This window comes from Dendrobates tinctorius, unplaced genomic scaffold, assembly GCF_039654945.1.
Source record: "Dendrobates tinctorius isolate UK_male_01 unplaced genomic scaffold, ASM3965494v1 ptg000154l, whole genome shotgun sequence".
Taxonomy (NCBI): Eukaryota; Metazoa; Chordata; class Amphibia; order Anura; family Dendrobatidae; genus Dendrobates; species Dendrobates tinctorius.
The window spans coordinates 9,982,262-10,001,834 of record NW_027361821.1 but is presented as its reverse complement, the minus strand read 5'-3'; the positions used below and the strand labels follow the sequence as shown (position 1 = coordinate 10,001,834).

The 19,573-nt window shown below is 41.3% G+C and overlaps 1 protein-coding gene across 8 annotated transcripts in view; it reads left to right on the top strand.

The window, feature by feature from the left end:
- TENM1 (teneurin transmembrane protein 1) overlaps positions 1-19,573 on the top strand; it is a 1,357,925-nt gene that overhangs the window by 1,125,123 nt on the left and 213,229 nt on the right. For all 8 annotated transcript variants that reach the window (XM_073547613.1, XM_073547619.1, XM_073547618.1 and 5 more), the window contains 2 exons: positions 3,437-3,580; positions 18,034-18,283. In XM_073547613.1, the coding sequence (XP_073403714.1) occupies positions 3,437-3,580; positions 18,034-18,283 (394 nt within the window). The remainder of the gene's footprint in view (positions 1-3,436; positions 3,581-18,033; positions 18,284-19,573) is intronic.

The window sequence follows — 19,573 nt, the reverse complement described above, 5'->3', positions numbered from 1 at the left end:
TATGTATGTAGTATATATGTGGTATGTATGTAGCATGCAGTATGTATGTAGCATGCATGTAGTATATATGTAGTATGTATGTTGCATGTAGTATTTATGTAGTATGAATGTAGCATGTATGTAGTATGTAGTATGAATGTAGCATGTATGTAATATGCATGTTGTATGTATGTAGCATGTAATTTTTTTTTTATTTTTTTTTTACATTTAACACATTAGCCGGATGATGGGACTACTACTGTCCCATCATTGGCTAATGTGTCAATCACTGTCATGGTAGCAGGCATCGCCCGATGGGACTTGTAGTCCCATCGGACGATGCCTGCACAGACCCCCGGAGCCTGCACAGACCACCGGCAGGCCGGCACAGCCCCCCGGCAGGCCGGCACAGCCCCCCGGCAGGCCGGCACAGCCCCCCGTAGCCTGCACAGCCCCCCGGCAGGCCGGCACAGCCCCCGGCAGGCCGGCACAGCCCCCCGGCAGGCCGGCACAGCCCCCCGGAGCCTGCACAGACCACCAGCAGGCCGGCACAGACCACCGGAGCCTGCACAGACCCCCTGGCAGGCCGGCACAGCCCCCCGAAAGGCCCGTACAGACCCCAGAGAGGCTGTACAAGGGCAGGAAAGGGTTTTTCTTATTCCGATACCGGAAGTCCCATAGACTTGAATGGGACTTCCGGTATCGGAATCGGCGATACCGATACTTTTTTTAAAGATCGGCCGATACCATCCGATACGATACTTTGAAGTATCGGACAGTATCGCTCAACTCTAGTGATCACCCGTTATTGCATTTTAATGCATTGTCACAGAGATAAAAAAAAATGTAATTCTGGGGTTTTGATTTTTTTTCTCACTACGCTGTTTAGCGATCGGGTTAATGCTTTTTTTATTGATAGATTGGGCGATTCTGAACCTGGCGATACCAAATATGTGTAAGTGTAACTTTTTTTTATTGTTTTATTTTGAATAGGGCAAAAGGGGGGTGATTTGAACTTTTTATATTTTTTTTATTTTTTTCATATTTATTAAAATACTTTTTTTTTATTTTGTCATGCTTCAATAGCCTCCATGGGAGGCTAGAAGCCTGCCATACTTGATCGGCTCTGCTACATATAGGCGATGAGCAGATCGCCCATATGTAGCAGAATTACTGCATAGCTATGAGCGCCGACCACCGGTTGGCGCTCATAGCAAAGCGGCATCAGCAATCATAGAGGTCTCCTCACGTGACGGGGTCAGCGATGACCTCATTTCCGGCCCGGCGGCCGGAAGCTCTGGTTAAACGCCATTGTCAGCGTTTGACAGCGGCGTTTAACGGGTTAATAGGTGCAGGTGGATCGCGATTCCACCTGCGCCTATTGCGGGCACATGTCAGCTGTTCAAAACAGCTAACATGTCCCGGCTTTGATACGGGCTCAGCGCCGGAGCCCTCATCAAAGCAGGGGAGAACTCCATTGACGGACTGTGTCCGTCATTGGACATTAAGGAGTTAAGGACACTCAGAGTCAGGTCAGCCGACGTTGAGTGGGGGGCACTATTGTGTAATTTTATGCTGCCAACCTCTGTGGTCAGGCAGGGACATATCAGCGTAAGGTTAGGGATTTGCATAGTCTGTATATAACCCTGAGGTGTGCAGGTTTAACATCTCCCCTGGTTTGTTCATCTCTTTGTGAGTGTAATGCTCAGTCATAACAGGTATCTTCTTATAGAGCAGGAAGAGCTGAGCAGAATGGCATATAGATTTGTGGGAAGCAATTCAATAGCTCAGGGAAGGAAGCCAATCACGATTAGGATTACCCCTTTAGGACCAACCCTGCTTAAGCCAGAATGAGCAGAGATCTCAATGACTAAAATACACATTATAGTCATTTTGAGCTAAGCAGGGGTGGTCCTAAGGGAATGGTCCTAATCAGTGATTGGCTTCCTTCCTTGTATTACTGTGCATACAAAAATTTCTGTCAATCATTGGTTAAAAACACCCTCTTGACTACCAACCCCAGAATGACCTTGAATTAAAATGAATAAAGTCCAAGGTGATATGAATTTTTTCCAACAAACCTATCAATCAATCCCTTTTGGTTCCCCTGCTCTGCAACCTAATACCCATACTTTGCACAACTTTTTTTTTTCAATGCCTTACATCATGATTGCTGTGCAGCTGTTGTGACGGGTTTGTAGTTGTTTGGTGGCTGGAAATCAATTTTTTTTGTATATGAGTATAGTATGTGTAAGGGTCTACATACAAAATTGTCTGTCACAGGCATCACATGTCTCAATTTATCAATAAAAGTAATAATTTATTAAATCCTAGAGTATGCAATTTGCCTCTTCAGAAAGAAAGAGGACTTTTACTCTACAGCGCCACCTATTAGTAGTAGTAGCGATCCTACAAGTCACAATCAACCCTTTAAGGAGTCTTGCAATATGACTTAGGATACAAGCCAAATCAGAATCTCAATTTGCAGACACGGTGCTTCGAGCTATTGGCTCTCGTCAGTGCAAAGTATGAGATCTGATTTGGCTAGGTGAGAGGCTCTGGACTGAGGTCTACGAGGTAAGGTTTCTCCTTGCGGAGAGTGACATGCCAGCTGTGGCTTGTCAAGGTAAGGAGGCTTATTCACCGTGCAATGCTCCTCTGGGAAAATAATATGCAAATTGCCTCTTCAGAAAGAAAGAGGACTTTTACTCTACAGCGCCACCTATTGGTAGTAGCGATCCTACAAGTCACAATCAACCCTTTAACGAGTCTTGCAATATGACTTAGGATACAAGCCAAATCAGAATCTCAATCCTAGAGGTAATTTTTCCTTCCATTTAGACATCAGTCATTTTATAACTTATCATGAAAGTGCATAGGATTTGGTTACTGCATACAAATAAAGAGGGAATATACAATAATATTTTTCTAAACAATGTCATAAAATAAGTTATATACTGTATATACAAATGTTGCATGAGAGATCTTGAAGGAAAGGCATCCATTTATTCATTCCTGACAAGCGGGATGATCATTTAATAACTACTGGACTGACTCTTTGCTAAGGAGTTCTTGATCACCAAATTGGACTGTACGCTTGCACAGTACAGGCAAGGATTAATCTATCCATAAGTTATTTTGTGCTTTCAGCATTTCATGAGCTGAAATATGACTTTTTCTGCGCTTTAGGCAAACAGTAATAGAGGCAATTTACTTTGGCTGCTTTTTCATTTGAAGATAACATGTCAGCCGGCTAAAAAGTAAAGTATCAGAAATTCTTCATAAAGACATACAAACTTCAGTGATTTATACTTGTATTATTCAGCTGTCATTTGGAGTCATCAGATCTGAGATTTGACTGATCTACTTACCTGAACATCTGATGAAATTTTGCAAAATAATCAAATGCATAACTGGCAGAAAATGTATTTCAACCATTTATTTTCCTGTGTGGCAGTGTCGGTTGGATATGAATATGAGTCGTGCCCAGACCTTGTATTATGGGAACGGAGGACAGTCACCTTGCAAGGCTTTGAGATGGATTCTTCAAATCTCGGAGGGTGGACCTTTAACAAACATCATATACTAAATTCTCATAATGGTAAGAAAAAAGTTATTTGTGTAACATTAATCATGAGTACCTGGGAATATTCAGAAATAGTTAAAGGGATTGCTGCATCTCCATTTATGGGCACATTTCTAAAAACAAGCAACTTTACAATTTAACCAGGAACAAAAGGATTTTTACCTTTGTTGAGTGCAGCTCACTACTTAGGTTACAGGCCACCCTGCGTTCTCCAAGAAACCAAGGCAAGGAGTGCATGCCGCTTACAGTCCTTATTGTTTAGAACTAGTGATGAGCGAGTATACTCATTGCTCGGGTTTTCCCGAGCATGCACAGGTGGTCTCCAAGCATTTTGGCGTGCTCAGAGATTTAGTTTTCATTGTCTCATCTGCATGATTTGCAACTGCTAGACAGATGGAATACATGTGTGGAATGCCTGTTTGTTAGGGAATTCCCACATGTATTCAGGCTGTCTAGCAGTCGCAAATCATGCAGTTGAGACAACGAAAACTAAATCTCCGAGGACGCCAAAATGCTCGGAGGACACCTGAGCATGCTCGGGAAAACCCAAGCAACGAGTATACTCGCTCATCACTATTAAGAACCTGAGAGCTCAGCTCTGAAGCTGGTCAGATCACTGAATTCAGCCAGCTTCAGTCCCCATGTGCTCCTCCCATGCTGCAGTGGCAAAGCTGCTATTGCTAACAAAGTGGGAAAATGTTCAATTCGGACCAGTGTCGTTGGTCTGAATTGTCAATCTTCAGAAACACAGTGCTCCCCAGCAAGTAGGAAGTTGGAAGGCAGAGAAGGGGTGGATTCCTGAAGAAGGAAGATGAGACAAGCTCTTTAAATTAAGTAAACTGAGCATTCTAAAAGATTGACAGAGTAGAATTAGTCCCATTGTTGGCCTATATTATGGCCTTAACATCAGGAACATGTATAGGCCTATTGACCAACATGATGTGCGCGCTGCAGCCAATCACTCAGCTTGGCCACCATGTCTACGGTGACGGCACTAAAGTGCTAAACACTGATCACATGCTCTTTTTATGAAGCTACCATTGCAGCCATATCTAGGACTGTCAGGCAGCACTGGAGTTACAGGAGGTAAGTAATGATGATTTCTTATTTTCAATATTCAACATCTTTGAGGTGTTAAAATGAAAACCAGAAAACTACTTTAAAACACACAAAAAACCTAACATTAAGTATAGAATGACATTCTATGCAATGTTGAGATATGTGCAAACATTATCTACCGCTACAGATTGACATATGATAATAACAATAAATGTTTAGTCCAGTGTCATAAAAATGCAATATAGTATATCATGAAACAATATGGCTACTGTAAATAAAAGTTATAAAACTTCAGATTAAAACTGTGAAAATGTTATTAAATGTGAATAATGCTTTAAAAGTTCAAGAAGAAAATCACATTTCATTTCTGGATATTTATTCATCCATGGAAAAATCATCTAGGACTTAGGTAACAACTGAAACATTACAGCTTCGCTGTTACATTCATTTTCATATCATTTTTTGCCGGTATGTAAAAAATAAGTGATTAAGATTCCTGCAACCTCGATGCAGGTGCCATAAATCATCACAGTCAAGAACCATTTCACTCCATGGGAAATTTGTGACAATTTTAGGATGACGATGGATTTTTTTCTATATCAATTGTCTGTGGTGGGTAAATGACCTTAATTAAGTGCTACTATGATAAGATGAAAAAATAGAAGCAATACCTGAGAGACAGACGCTCACGAATCATGTAAGCTGGAAATGTGGAAGTCAAAATGCTAGCAAACTGTATCCACCATTGGGGACATGTTTTATCTTTACTGTAATGCATGTGTTTAGGGCTAAAAACTATTTTTGCAATTGAGTTTCGTTAAAAATGTTGCACAGTTTGGTTTTCATTGACTCTTTATTTCCTGGCTTTATTCAACTTTAATGTGGGCTTTGGTCATAAATCAGATGAGAAGAACCTAGTAAAGTACAGATTAGGCTGGTTTCACACCTGCGTACCCTATGCAACGTGTTGCATTTTGGTGCGTTCGGCGCACTGCCAAAAGAACACATACCTGCGCATGGCCTGCATACCCAATGCTAAAGATAGGGTATGCAGGTCGCATGCAGCGTCATGCACCCATAGGCGGAGCTAACAGGAGGAGGCGTGGCAGGGACGGAGCTTAGCAGCGGCCGTACGCAGACCCACGCAGGTCTGTGCAGCGCAAGTGTGAAACCAGCCTAAGGGTTACAATCTCCTCCATCAAGCTGTTAGAATGAGCTCACAGATAGATTCTCAGCTAACCCATTCTGCAGCCAGCAATAAACAGTGTACCACAGAGTCTGTTTCAGGCAAACAGTGCAAAATCTTTTACAAAACCTGATAACATGAAGTTGTTTTTTACATAAGAAAAAACACTGATATTTCATTTTTTTATTTTTCATTTCTGTAGCGGAGATGTTAGCTTATAAAATTTATATGCTAGTTTCTAGCTGCTTCACTTACTTTTTTGCCTCTGTATGTTGTTGCCTTATCATAAGCAGGAGGCGCCATATATAGGGAAAGACAGAGAACACTATCAAAGAATGTCAGAATCGGCTTTCTCTGTGTAATATGTTAAAAATCATGACTAACCAGGTCATACAAATCTAACTGCCAGCGACTACTGTGCAGGGGGAGGATAGCAGAGCTGTGTTTCATTACAAACACTGCTCTCCCTCTATTCCACGCAGTGGGAAACAATGTAGAGGACTGATGCAGAGCATTGCATGTGACAAGCATAGCTTTTAAACTACAGCTCTCATCTTACGGTGCTGTCATCCTGTGAGATGAGAGCTGCAGTGTGTGATTAGGGTTTTTCACATTAGCGCTGTACATTGATTCGTATTATTCTTCGATACCTGGAATACATGCATAAGTACCTGGGGTCATTTCAGACACATCCTGCTTATGATTAGGCAATGTCATACTTGGAAAAAAGTAATCAAAAAATATTTGGCACTTTCCCCCCTGGTTATAATGTAAATTATTGTTAAAATGTGTTTGCGCTGAAATATCCACACTCCCCTAAGATCGAACTTATTGGTAGAGCAATAAAATAAAAATGGAAAACAAAGCACAACCTATAATTCTGTAATATGAATAGGTCTCATAGAAATAACTTCAAAAAATCACCCCTTTTCACTCTACCTTAATTGTGTCTATCACGGAGCTATATTCACAGGACAAGGAAGAGACTGCAACCATTTCCTCCAAGCTCAATCGCATCAGAGTTCCATAGCTAGGAAGATTAATATAGAACTGTCCTTGCCGCATGCACAACAAAGTAGCTGAAGGGTGGAGTGGAATGAGTCACTTCCAAAATTAGATTAATAGAGAACTGTCCCGGCCGGTGACAGTCTCTTATATTACTCACTGTTCCCACGGAGCGCCAGCGTTCTTCGCAGCACAATCCACAGTGTGGTGCCATCGGCTGCTGGATAGCTGCAGGACCTTAGTGACGTGAGTAGTCACATGGTGGGATCCAATGAATACTATGGACCAATTCCTTCCTACCGGTTTCGGAAGTACACAGCTTCCTTCATTAGGGATGGTCCGTACTAGGACTTATGTTTCTCAAATGTTCATTTTTGCGTACATTAAGTGGGCATTTTGTTCTCCCCACGCCCACTTAATGTACGCATAAATGAATATTTGAGAAACATAAGACGCAAGTTCCATTGTCAAAACATTATATGGATTACCATGGAGGATCTGTTACTGGTGCTATAATAACTGGTTTACAAATTGTTAAGAAAGATCGGAGGAGAGGAGATTTAATTAAGAAAATGTCCCGTGCAGAAAGTCAATGGATTTTTAATTTGGATTCTCTAATCCTGAGGGGACTCAATTCAGAAGTTGAGGTTTTGCATTTAATTAAAAACAAGGTAGCGCAGAATGGGTTAATACAGAGAGCCCTGAACCGCAGACTTAAAAGATGACCATTCCTAGTACGGACCATCCCTGATGAAGGAAGCTGTGTACTTCCGAAACCGGTAGGAAGGAATTGGTCCGTAGTATTCATTGGATCCCACCACTTGACTACTCACGTCACTAAGGTCCTGCAGCTATCCAGCAGCCGACGGCACCACGTTGTGGATTGTGCTGCGAAGAACGCTGGCGCACCATGGGAGCAGTGAGTAATATAAGAGACTGTCACCGGCCGTGACAGTTCTCTATTAAACTAATTTTGGAAGTGACTCATTCCACTCCACCCTTCAGCTACTTTGTTGTGCATGCGGCAAGGACAGTTCTATATTAATCTTTCTAGCTATGGAACTCTGATGCGGTTGAGCTTGGAGGAAATGGTTGCAGTCTCTTCCTTGTCCTGTGAATATAGCTCCGTGATAGACACAATTAAGGTAGACTGAAAAGGGGTGATTTTTTGATGTTTTTTCTATGAGACCTATTCATATTACAGAAATATAGGTTGTGTTTTGTTTTCCATTTTTATTTTATTGCTCTACTAATAAGTTCGATCTTAGGGGAGTGTGGATATTTCAGCGCAGACACATTTTAACAATTTCTTATCTTAATTTACAATAGTGTGGTGTGTTGTCCTGTCGTGCGGCGGGTATCCATACAGGATCACTAGCGCCCCCAAATATTTTCTCTTGTATAATGTAAATTAGTCTATAAAGTTTGCATGCTTAAATCTCCGCAACAGAGATGAGACATAAAAAATATATATACTGAATATGTTTTATTCATATCTTCAGCCACCTCATCATGATGTGTCTGGTTAAGCACCTAAAAGGTGGTGATAGGTCCTCTTTAAGCATTATGGCTCCTTCGCCACTTTATCTGACACAATGGGTCACCAGGACCACCACTGTGCAGGTCAGATATCAAAGGGACCTCAGTGCTTTTATTGTCCAAGGGTTGGGCCACACAAATTATTATAATGCTTACCATCAATATTCTAGCTGTGTAATTTGTCTAATTCCACCTCAGTTACTAATATGCATTCCCCTTCAGTATATGGTATGTTTCCACGGTCAGGATTGCCTCAGTATTTGCTCAGGATTTGATGCAGATGTGCAGCTTCAAACATGCAGCGTTTCCTGACCGTGGAAACATAACCTTAGATGTTTAGTCATATGATCTCCAGTCTGACAACCAGTCTAGTCTACTACATGCACTCTGACTCCACTGATATCACCTATTAATTCCCCCGTGGCACCTCTCAGACTCCTCTATACCTCAATGTTCCATCTTTCCTGTTTTTCTATATGTCTTCCAAAGCAGATAAAGAAATAAGTGAAGACTTAAGAAATTATCTAAAAAAAAAGCTGTCTTTGCTGTTCATAGCAATCAGTCCTACAGCTTTGATCTTGTATTCTTCTCGTTTTAAAATGAAAGTTGTACTGTGATTATTGATTTACAGTTTCATAATCTGTCCTATAGTTTCTGCTTTATATAAGAGAGCAGTGATACGGTAAGTGAGACAGGCTAAAGCTGCCTAGCGTAGAGTTGCATAGACTGAGACTCTGCTATAATAATAATAATAATCTTTATTTTTATATAGCGCTAACATATTCTGCAGCGCTTTACAGTTTGCACACATTTTCATCACTGTCCCCGATGGGGCTCACAATCTAAATTCCCTATCAGTATGTCTTTGGAGTGTGGGAGGAAACCGGAGTGCCCGGAGGAAACCCACGCAAACACGGGGAGAACGTACAAACTCCTTGCAGATGTTGTCCTTAGTGGGATTCGAATCCAGGACTCCAGCGCTGCAAGGCTGCAGCGCTAACCACTGAGCCACCGTGCTGCCCATATGCTATATGCATGACTCGGAAAAAGGTCAAGTTCCCGTGACCGTCACCCCACTCACAACCCCCCTCCCCCCAGCGTTTCCCCCCTTTACTATTTCTAACAAAGAATACACAACACGTTCAAGTATTCCTCCCTTTACTATTTCTAACAAAGAATACACAACACGTTCAAGTATGGATAATGATGGCCACAGCTGCCAACTTTTATTAATAATTAAGACACTTGGTGGGCCCCCTCGAAGCTATCCCTATCCTGGTCTGGTGATTGAGCCGCCATTGGCATTGCTTCTTCCTGTCCAGCGTCCTGGTCAAAGAGAAAGATGTCTTGCCTCCCTGCGTTCGTTTGTTGTCCCTGAAACCTCCTCTGTCCTTGTCACTTCCCCCTTCCTTTTCTCCTTTTTTTCTTCCCCATCACTTCCTCCCTGCCAGCGTCATGCCCGCCTTCCTCCAACCCCCTTCTGGGGTCTCGTCCTGCGGTTACTTTACATTGGATACAATGAGACTTTGCTGTATTCATCACATTGGATACACTAAGACAATGCTGTATACATCACACCAGCTACACAGAAACTTTGCTTTATATACATCACATAGGATACACCAAAATCTGTTGTATATAACATATAGGATACATTGAAACACTGCTGTATACATTACATAGAGTACACAGAGACTCCGCTATATACTGTATATCACATAGGAGACACTGAGACACTCCTATATAATCACATAAAATACACTCACATTGGCACATTGGTGTATACATTATATACGATACAATGAGACTGGTGTACACGTCACATAGTATACACTGAGACTCTGCAATGCATCACATAGGAAACACTATAAATCCTCAATATAAATCACACAAGAAATACTAAGACTGCTGTTTAAATAACATAGGATGCACTGAAATGCTGCTGTATTCATCACATAGGATGCACTGAGACTCTGCTGTATCCATCACACAGGATGCCCTGAGACTCTATTGAATACATCACATTGAAAGCACTGAGACCGCTGTATACATCACATTGGATACACTGAAACTCTGTTGCATACATCACAAAGGTTACATTGATACTTCTGCATAGATCACATAGGAAACACTGAGACTGCTGTGTAAATCACATAGGAGTTACCGTGACTCTCCTGTATATACAGTGGTATCCAAAAAGAATTAAGAAGCAAAAGCAGCAATAGATTAAAAGTTTTCCATTGTTAAATACAGAAGACATAAAAAAAATCTTAAAAATAGATTAAGTGACAATGAGGTCATCAATGAGCCAATGTTTCAAAAGTATAAAAAATTACAAAGTACAAAGGGAGGAGGATTGAACCTACAAAGCAATCATATTACCATGTGGAATATCCTTGTAGGTTGATAATACAGTATACTCCAGACAGAAGCACAGTGTTTGGAAGGGTTAACATCTATATTTTGCATAAATATCTTTTAAGATGGAAATAGAGGTATTTATAAATAGCAAAAATACTCCCATAGACAATGTATGAAAATCTAGGAGACACCTAAATGGATACAGCCATGTCACCAAGTTGGGATGAGTGATGTTTGCATGTGCTGTTACACAGAGCTCCTAAGGTAGAGCATGAAAGAGGAGGTAATTCCTTAGCACATGTGAATATATAAAGTTCTGAGGAGTCATGAAATAGGCATAACAAGTAAAACAGATAGATGGACCACAGGTCTTGAGGGAGTGAAAAAGTCAAATACTCCTCTGAGACGACCTTAGTAGAGTGGGGTATGGGTTCGCGATTCATGTCAGCTTCTTCAGGGGGATACGCGCATTGGGGAATCTCTTCCTAACCTGGTCACATGGCTGTATCCATTTATGTCCATTTACAAGGATATTCTACATGGTAATATGATTGGTTTGTAGGTTTTATCCTCTTGCCTTTTTACTTTGTAATTATTTATACTTTTGGAACATTGGCTCATAGATTACCTGTATGTGTGGGGTCTCTGTCATTTTATCTATTTTTAAGAATTTTTAAGAATTTTTTATGTCTTTCATATTTAATAAACTATAACTTTTTATCTATTGCTGCTTTTGCTTCTTAATTCTTTTTGCATACTGTCAATGGTGGAAGTGCGACTTATATAGGCCAGTTCTGTTATTTGGTTTAAATGTATATACAGTGGCATGTAAAAATGTGGGTACCCCTGTCAAAATTAGTTTTATTGTGAAAAGTGAAGGAAGTTGAAATGAAGGGCTAAAGTTAAAGGTGACACATTTTTCGCTTTATTAGACGCACCTGATTATAAGACGCACCCCCAAATGTGGTGAAGGAATAGAGAATTTTTTAATAAATGGGGTCCGTCTTATAATGCCAGTGTCTGTCTAACAAATCATATAGGGTATATGTCCCTCATAGCCCCCCATCCTAAAATTAGCCCCCTTAATCTGGATATGGCCACCTTATATTGAATATAGCCCCCTTGTGCTGGCACACGGGCCCCCTGTGGCTGGCACACATTACCCTGTGTCTGGCACACGGCCCCCTGTGGCTGGCACACATCACCCTGTGGCTGGCACACGGCCCCCTGTGGCTGGCACACATCACCCTGTGGCTGGCACACATCACCCTGTGGCTGGCACACGGCCCCCTGTGGCTGGCACACATCACCCTGTGGCTGGCACACTGGCCCCCTGTGGCTGGCACACATCAACCTGTGGCTGGCACACATCCCCCTGTGGCTGGCACACATCACCCTGTGGCTGGCACACTGGCCCCCTGTGGCTGGCACACGGCCCCCAGTGGCTGGCACACGGCCCCCAGTGGCTGGCACACATCACCCTGTGGCTGGCACACTGGCCCCCCTGTGGCTGGCACACTGGCCCCCCTGTGGCTGACACACGGCCCCCTGTGTTAGATATCGCCTCCATGCTGCTGCTTTTAGTAAAATAAACTCTTTCCTTACCTTCTCAGTGCTGTCCCTCCTCGTGTCTCCCTCAGTGTGGTTGAGCTCCTCCTCCACTTCCTGGTTCTCAGTGCCGGTCATGTGATCAGCACAGCAGAGTGATGTCATCTCTGCATGCCTGATGACAGCGGCAGCAGAGACACCGGGAGATCAGCGCTGGAGGAGGTAAGGAAAGAGTTTTTTTATTTTACTATGGGCAGCAGCATGGGGGCGATATCTAACACAGGGGATCATGTGCGATCAAAGGAGGGCACAGGCAGATATAATATGCGCCGCTCCCCCAGCCAGTCACCATGGTGCGGTTTCAGCACCATGGTGATGGACAGCGGCAGTGCATATTATATGAGCGGGAGCAGGAGATCAAAGGCTCCCTCCGACAGCTTTTACCAGCTCACAGCACCGCTCCAAAGCTGCCCCCACCTCCCCTGGACCCTGCAGTATATATATATATACACCCCCCTCCCCCGTATATTCGGATTATAAGACGCACCCCCTACTTTCCCCCAAAATTTGGGGGAACAAAAGTGCGTCTTATAAAGCGAAAAATACGGTACTTTTTATTCTAGGCAAGCAAAAAAATTTGTTTTTTTTAAATTTTAAAAATTACAAAAAGGAAAATGGGCCGATCCAAAAGTTTGGGTGCCCTGCATGATTAGTACCTAGTAGCACCCCCTTTGCAAGTATCACAGCTTATAAATGCTTTTTATAGTCAGCCAAGAGTCTTTCAATTCTTGTTTGAGGGCTTTTCATTTATTTTTCCTTGGAGAATTCTTTCAATTCTGTGCGATTCCTGGGTCGTCTTGCATGCACTGCTATTCTGAGATCTAGCCACACATTTTCAATGATGGTAGTCTATTGTGGAGTTTGACGCGTTTATGATCATTATCCATTTTTATAAACCATCCTCTTTTCAACTTCAGTTCTTTTTTTTACAGATGATGTTATGTTTGCATCAATTATTTGTTGAAATTTCATAGAATCCATTTTTTCCTCTACCCGTGACACATAGCATAAAAAAGAGGTGCAAAAATCCATGAAAAATCATGACACTTGCTGAAATATATCAGTAATTAGAAAGCAATCCTGACATTTAGTGAAAAATAATATCAGCTAGTTGAAGCTGCCACACAAACAGCTCATGATGGGTAAAATCAGTGAGCTGTCTCAAGACCTTCACAACCTTATTGTTGCAAAACATACCAATGGCATTAACAGAAGAATTTCTAAACTGCTAAAGGTTTACAGTGTGCACTGTTGAGGTGATAATCCAGAAGTGGAAAGAACATTGTTAAATATCATGTTCAGTAACATGGTCAATAATTTTTTCACCCACTGTACATCACATAGGACACACTGCTGTGTCATGCCACAGTAATACTGCAGCTGGATGCAGCCTATTTATTCAGCAAACAGAATTCTGCTCTGGTGGAATATTGATGAGCAGCAGCCAATCACTGACTGCTGATTGGCTACAGTGGTCACATGATACAACAATGTCATGTCACCCACAAACAACAGCAGCACCAACATCGCTGGAATGGCGCCTCTGCAGGATATAAGTATACATTGTTTTTCTTTTTCTTGGGCACTGAATTGATTAAACAAGAGATGTCCAATACTGGACAGCCAACTTAATAGAATAACTATTTGAGAAGGTATTCTGTTAATAACTGAATATTGAGAAAATACTATTAGGACCAACTGTATGGTCTCATCTAAAGGATTTATTTGGTAAATCTAGTTTCCACATTGGGTGCTCAAAAACACTGCCGATGTTGTATCTATTGGATGCTTGACAGGTAGTGCACGCACACATTCTATTCTACTTAATAGGAAAGGTTGCGATACCTTGCAACCGACTAATGGTTGCCACGTCAGCAGCATCTGAACGCTCGATATTGAAGTGAAAGGCACTTAACATATTTAACTGTCAAGTTGTGTGTCACCAAGTTACTAAAGAAAGTCTGGGTGCTAAATGTCCTTTTAAGATTGCTCCGGAAGTTAGTAATTTGATACCAGACAAAATTGCATTGTGACTTGTTCTGTGTGTCATGACATTGTTGATGTCATAGATATTACATCATAAACCACTAGCCCCATTGTCCCAACATGTGACAGCGTTCCCCTCTGCTGTAAGGTAGACTAGGTACCCTGACTGGTAAGATTAAACATATGAGATGTATAAATACGAGGGCAGTATGGAGGAAGCAGAGTGTCTTTATGCATCTTCCATATTTGCTCTGATTTATCATATTTATTTTATGACTTTGAGGTTTCAAGTCGTCATAAACCTTCTCTAAAGATCAGCTTGCCCTTGTGATTATATTCTCTTTCTCTTAACACACAAAGGCTTTACTTGAGTGCTGGCTTCTACGTTCTTATGAGTTATATTCATTTTTTTCTGATGTCTTTCTGTCTGAGTGTGTAAAATGGTTTTTCAAGAAAGTGTCAAGTTGCTATTTAATGAACCTCTCAAAACGGAGAGATTTTATAGTTAAGTACTGCAGCCATTTGATTAGGTCACTGTCAAGTGTACTATGTAGTCACCTCTCTCCACTGACTGTGAGGACTATGTCTTCACTGCTATAAGCCTGCCTCTTAGTAATTTTACAACATATAACCATTATCTGCATCGCCTGATGCTATAAATTGTTATTAATATAATGTATTCATAATGTTGAAAGCTTTGACCTTCATCAGATTGCCCTAAAGTAATTGTTCATATTTTGGCTAGTTTCCAATTCATAGTTTTAGAGAGAACATATTTTATACTTTTGACAGAATAAAAGTTTCTTTTTTGGCTTGTGTTATTTTGGGTCCCTAAAATGGTTTATGTCACTCCTGTTGATCATATAAGTTATGATAGTAGACGCATTTCCTCCGCTTGAGTATTTGATCATAATTTACTACTAGTTACAAGCCTGGTAAGTGACACTTTAAGCACTTCTCTCATTTCTTTCCTAAGCTTATTGGTGCTTCACTCCAGGCAAAGTCGTCGTGTTGCGTTCCAACATTACAAGCTTAGCTACAGATTACATATTTTCCATGTCACTAATTTGCTATCTCATTTCTAGAAAGATTATAAACTATGCATGTTTTATCACTTCAATTTTCAGAATTAACTACAGCTCTAAAAATAGTTATTTTTGGTTTTCAAATGGTTTGTACTCAGAGATGTATGAATTGTGCATGCTTTTTAAAAATGGCTTTATGCAACGAATAGCACTCCCATAACCTAAGAAATAAAATTGCAGCATACAAACATATAGGATTCTTAAAAAATTAATATCAAAATGTAATTTATTTATTTTACACATTTTTTTATAGCACCATTAATTCCACAGCGCTTTACAGACATTATTGGCAATGTCCCTGATGGGGCTCACAATCTAAACTCCCTATCAGTATGTCTTTGGAGTGTGGGAGGAAACCGGAGAACCAGGAGGAAACCCAAACAAACACGGGGAGAACATACAAACTCCTTGCAGATATTATCCTTGGTGGTATTTGAACCCTGGACCCCAGCGCTGCAAGGCTAACCACTGAGCCACCCTGTAATGTAATGTTATCAAGTATATATGCGGGCACCATCTACCAAATAAATTTTCTGGGATCACCTACTGTATATATTAGAAGTAGACCACGAGTAAGAAAAAAGTATATGCAGACATCAAGGGATCACCATAAAAATTACAAATTTTATTGAAAAGCAACATACAACACATTTAAAAACACCTAAAAAAATCCCACAATGGGTATTGTATTGCCCATTGGGGGATTTTCTAAGTGTTTTTAAATGAGTTATACTGTATGTTGCCCTTCAATAAAATTTGTAATTTTTTTGTGATCCCTTGATGTCTGCATATACTTTTTTCTCACTTGTGGCCCTGTAATGTAATGGTTGCACATCATGTTAAAACTGCTTTCAGATATTCTTCAAAGCTACAGAACAAAATGTTGCAGATATTTGGTAATGGTTTGTCCACGCGCTCCTACTTTCAGGGGTTTTCATATTAAATTCATTTATGTTGTATCCAAATGACTTCTGCACCCCTGCTACGCCAGGTGAAGCGTGGGTGGCACTTTTCATTTAACGCTATAGTAATGTGGGAAACATTTAACCCTTGTTCTCTCAAAAAATGTTACAGTTCAGGTATGGAAACCTTCAGTGTTTAGTATACACAATACTGGGCAAACTGAAATCTTGATGCAGGTGTTTTATAGTCACTTGATGGTTTTTGATCAGCTGCCTCTACAGGAATTTGCTGGTGATAGTGTAAGGTGCCCAAGGCAATAGATGAGCTGCTGATTCTCCACATCCTTGTACCCCACAAACACACCATGTCTCAGTCCATTGGTGTTGTGCTGTGTACAGTACATTGCACTCACTTACAGGCCAGAGACGTGCACTGCATCCTCGTCCTTAGGTCCAGGATCAGCTGTAGGCTCATGAGTGGACACCCGGCTCCTTATAAAAGTTCAACTTTATGTGACACTTCAAGAACATCAATCTTTAACATGCAGTATCGGGCACAGCACCCTCCAGTTCCATTTTTATCAACACAGTACATTTCAAGCTTCTGCTTACATTCATCTTGAACCATCCCTATGCTTGATCCCAGGAACTTCCTTTCCAGCACCGTAGCACTTTCGAGATTCATCTTTACATTTCCCTCACGCGTTTCCCCGTCCAACTGCCTCTGTAGATAAGGGATTAAGGCACACTCCTCAGTACCTAGTTTGGTCTTTAGGCATGGATGTTACAGGAATTGCCAAGACTGAATACACTGGGAATGAAATAATGGACAAAAAAAGTCCACTCTTGACATGGTGACAGGTCCCCTTTTACTTTGATCTTGCTTCAAATTGTATATCAAGCAATATTCATTGCCTTTGCTATCCTTTTGAATCCTTTTCCTTTTTTGCGATAAGAATTGCTTGCTTCTCTTGACTTTTTGGACCACTCTCTTCACTAGTATGCAATCAAATGTCACAATGAACAAACTCCTAGCCAGTCCAGGTATTTGATGTATTTTCCTTATGATTCCTTAGTCTCTAAATTTGTTGTATCAGGTATACTTAGGGGGCCCGGTCACATTTTGTTCCTCCTCACGTTCAATGGACCCATTGGGGCTTAAGTCCGAATCCCCGCAAAACAGGATTTGGGTGTATGTACTGACAGGGCAATTGACACTAATGGTGGAGACGAAGTTACTGTGACCTCTGTCATGCATCATTTTCGGCGGTATATGCCTATTAGAGGTGAGCACCAAATAATAAACTACGTCTAACTGTCTGTTTCCAGCAGGCGTATATGGCGAAAATAATGCACAACAAAGCGTACTCTGAATTTGTCTCCACCATTCTAGTCAATGGACCTGTTGGTGCATACACCTGAATCTTGTTTTGCTGGAGTTATGAGCATAAGCCACAACAGGGTCACTGATTGTAGGCAAGAACACAGTGTGAAAGGGCCCTAAGACAATACCCGATTTACAAATGTGCATCATGTGTTACTGTTTATGGACATAATATTGTTAGTTCTGTTTGGCAGGGACTGGTGTTTGCTGGCCTAATTTTAGGATTCTATAAACTATATTCCAAGTCTTCTTTGCTGCAAAAATTAAATAAAATGCAAAAACATTTCCTATTTAAAATTGTAATCTTGGTGTAGAATTATACATTAATGGATGAATTTCTCATTTCTTATTAGGGATATTGCACAAAGGAGATGGAGAAAATATATTCATATCACAGCAGCCTCCTGTGATTTCAACACTGATGGGTAATGGTCTGCAGAGAACCCTCTCGTGCTCCACTTGCAATGGACCAGTACATAACAACAAGCTCTTTGCTCCTGTTGCTATGGCAACCGGACCTGATGGGAGCATCTATATCGGAGATTTCAATTTTGTAAGACGTATACACCCTTCTGGAAATGTCATTAGCATTTTAGAGCTTCGGTAAGAATACAGATTGTACCTTGTTATCTGTATTAAATACATGGCATCTACTAATGTGGGAGTAAGAAAAGACTATGCAGCAGCAGGCGGTCAGATGTTGCCCCAATCTTAATATTACACCCTCCTACCATACATGATAGAAAAGGTTAAAATCGCTATCACAAAGCTTGCAAGTACAAGAGAAATTAGGGTCAGAAACTGCAGGCAGGAAAATATCTCAAATATCCAAATTTGTGACAGTAGTAATTGTCACTAACTCTAAAGGTACTGTCACACTTAGCGATGTACCAGCGATCCCAACCAGCGATATGACGCGGTCAGGATCGCTGGTACATCGCTAAGTGGTCGCTAGTGAGCTGCCACACAGGCAGATCTCACTAGCGACATCGCTGGGGACGGGGATCGCTACTTACCTGTCACACCAGGCGATCCTGCGTCCTCCAGCCCGGCTCCATGTGTCGCTCGTCGTCACAGCAGGAAGCGCCACAGGAAGCTGACGACGAGAAACAGTCCTGAACGTTCTCGCGCGATCAGCGATAACCAGCGGGGGAGCCGGTCGTAGGTAAGTTTCACACACAGAGATATCGCTAGCAATATCGCTATAACGTCACTAGTTATAGCGATATTGCTAGCGATATCTCTTAGTGTGACATGCCCTTAAGTGCGCTCTGCTACTGGCAGCTGATAATGGCAGGCAATTGTTTTACTCACATTGCTATGGGTGAAAAGGTATTTTCTGATAATAGACGTTATTTGCGAGCATCCATTCAAGTTTTGAAACATCAATGTGAAAATTCTGCTCTTTTAATCCAATATGTTTCCTAACACAAGCATTAACGTGTGGAGTAATTCTGGTTTCAGCAAGCAGAGGTTATTCACTTTGCAATGCATCATTTTTACTGTATCTTCCATATTGTTCAATATATCTAAATATGTCTAATATCTTAAAATAAAAAAAAATCACATTGATTTTTAAATAATTAAATTGCGTTTTATTGTAAGAATTCTGGCTCTCAAAGACCTGTTAGTTTTTCTTTAAGAACCCCTCCTACTCTGCACTCATTACCAGTATTAATTGCACCTGTTTGAACTTGTTAGCTGTATAAAAGACACCTGTCCACACACTCAAACACAGTCCAACCTCTCTACCATGGCCAAGACCAAAGAGCTGTCTAAGGACACCAGGGACAAAATTGTAGATCTGTACAAAGCCGGGATGGGCTACAGGACAATAGGCAAACAGGCAGATCAACTAAGGAGTGGCTCCATAAGAAGCATTTCACAGTGCTG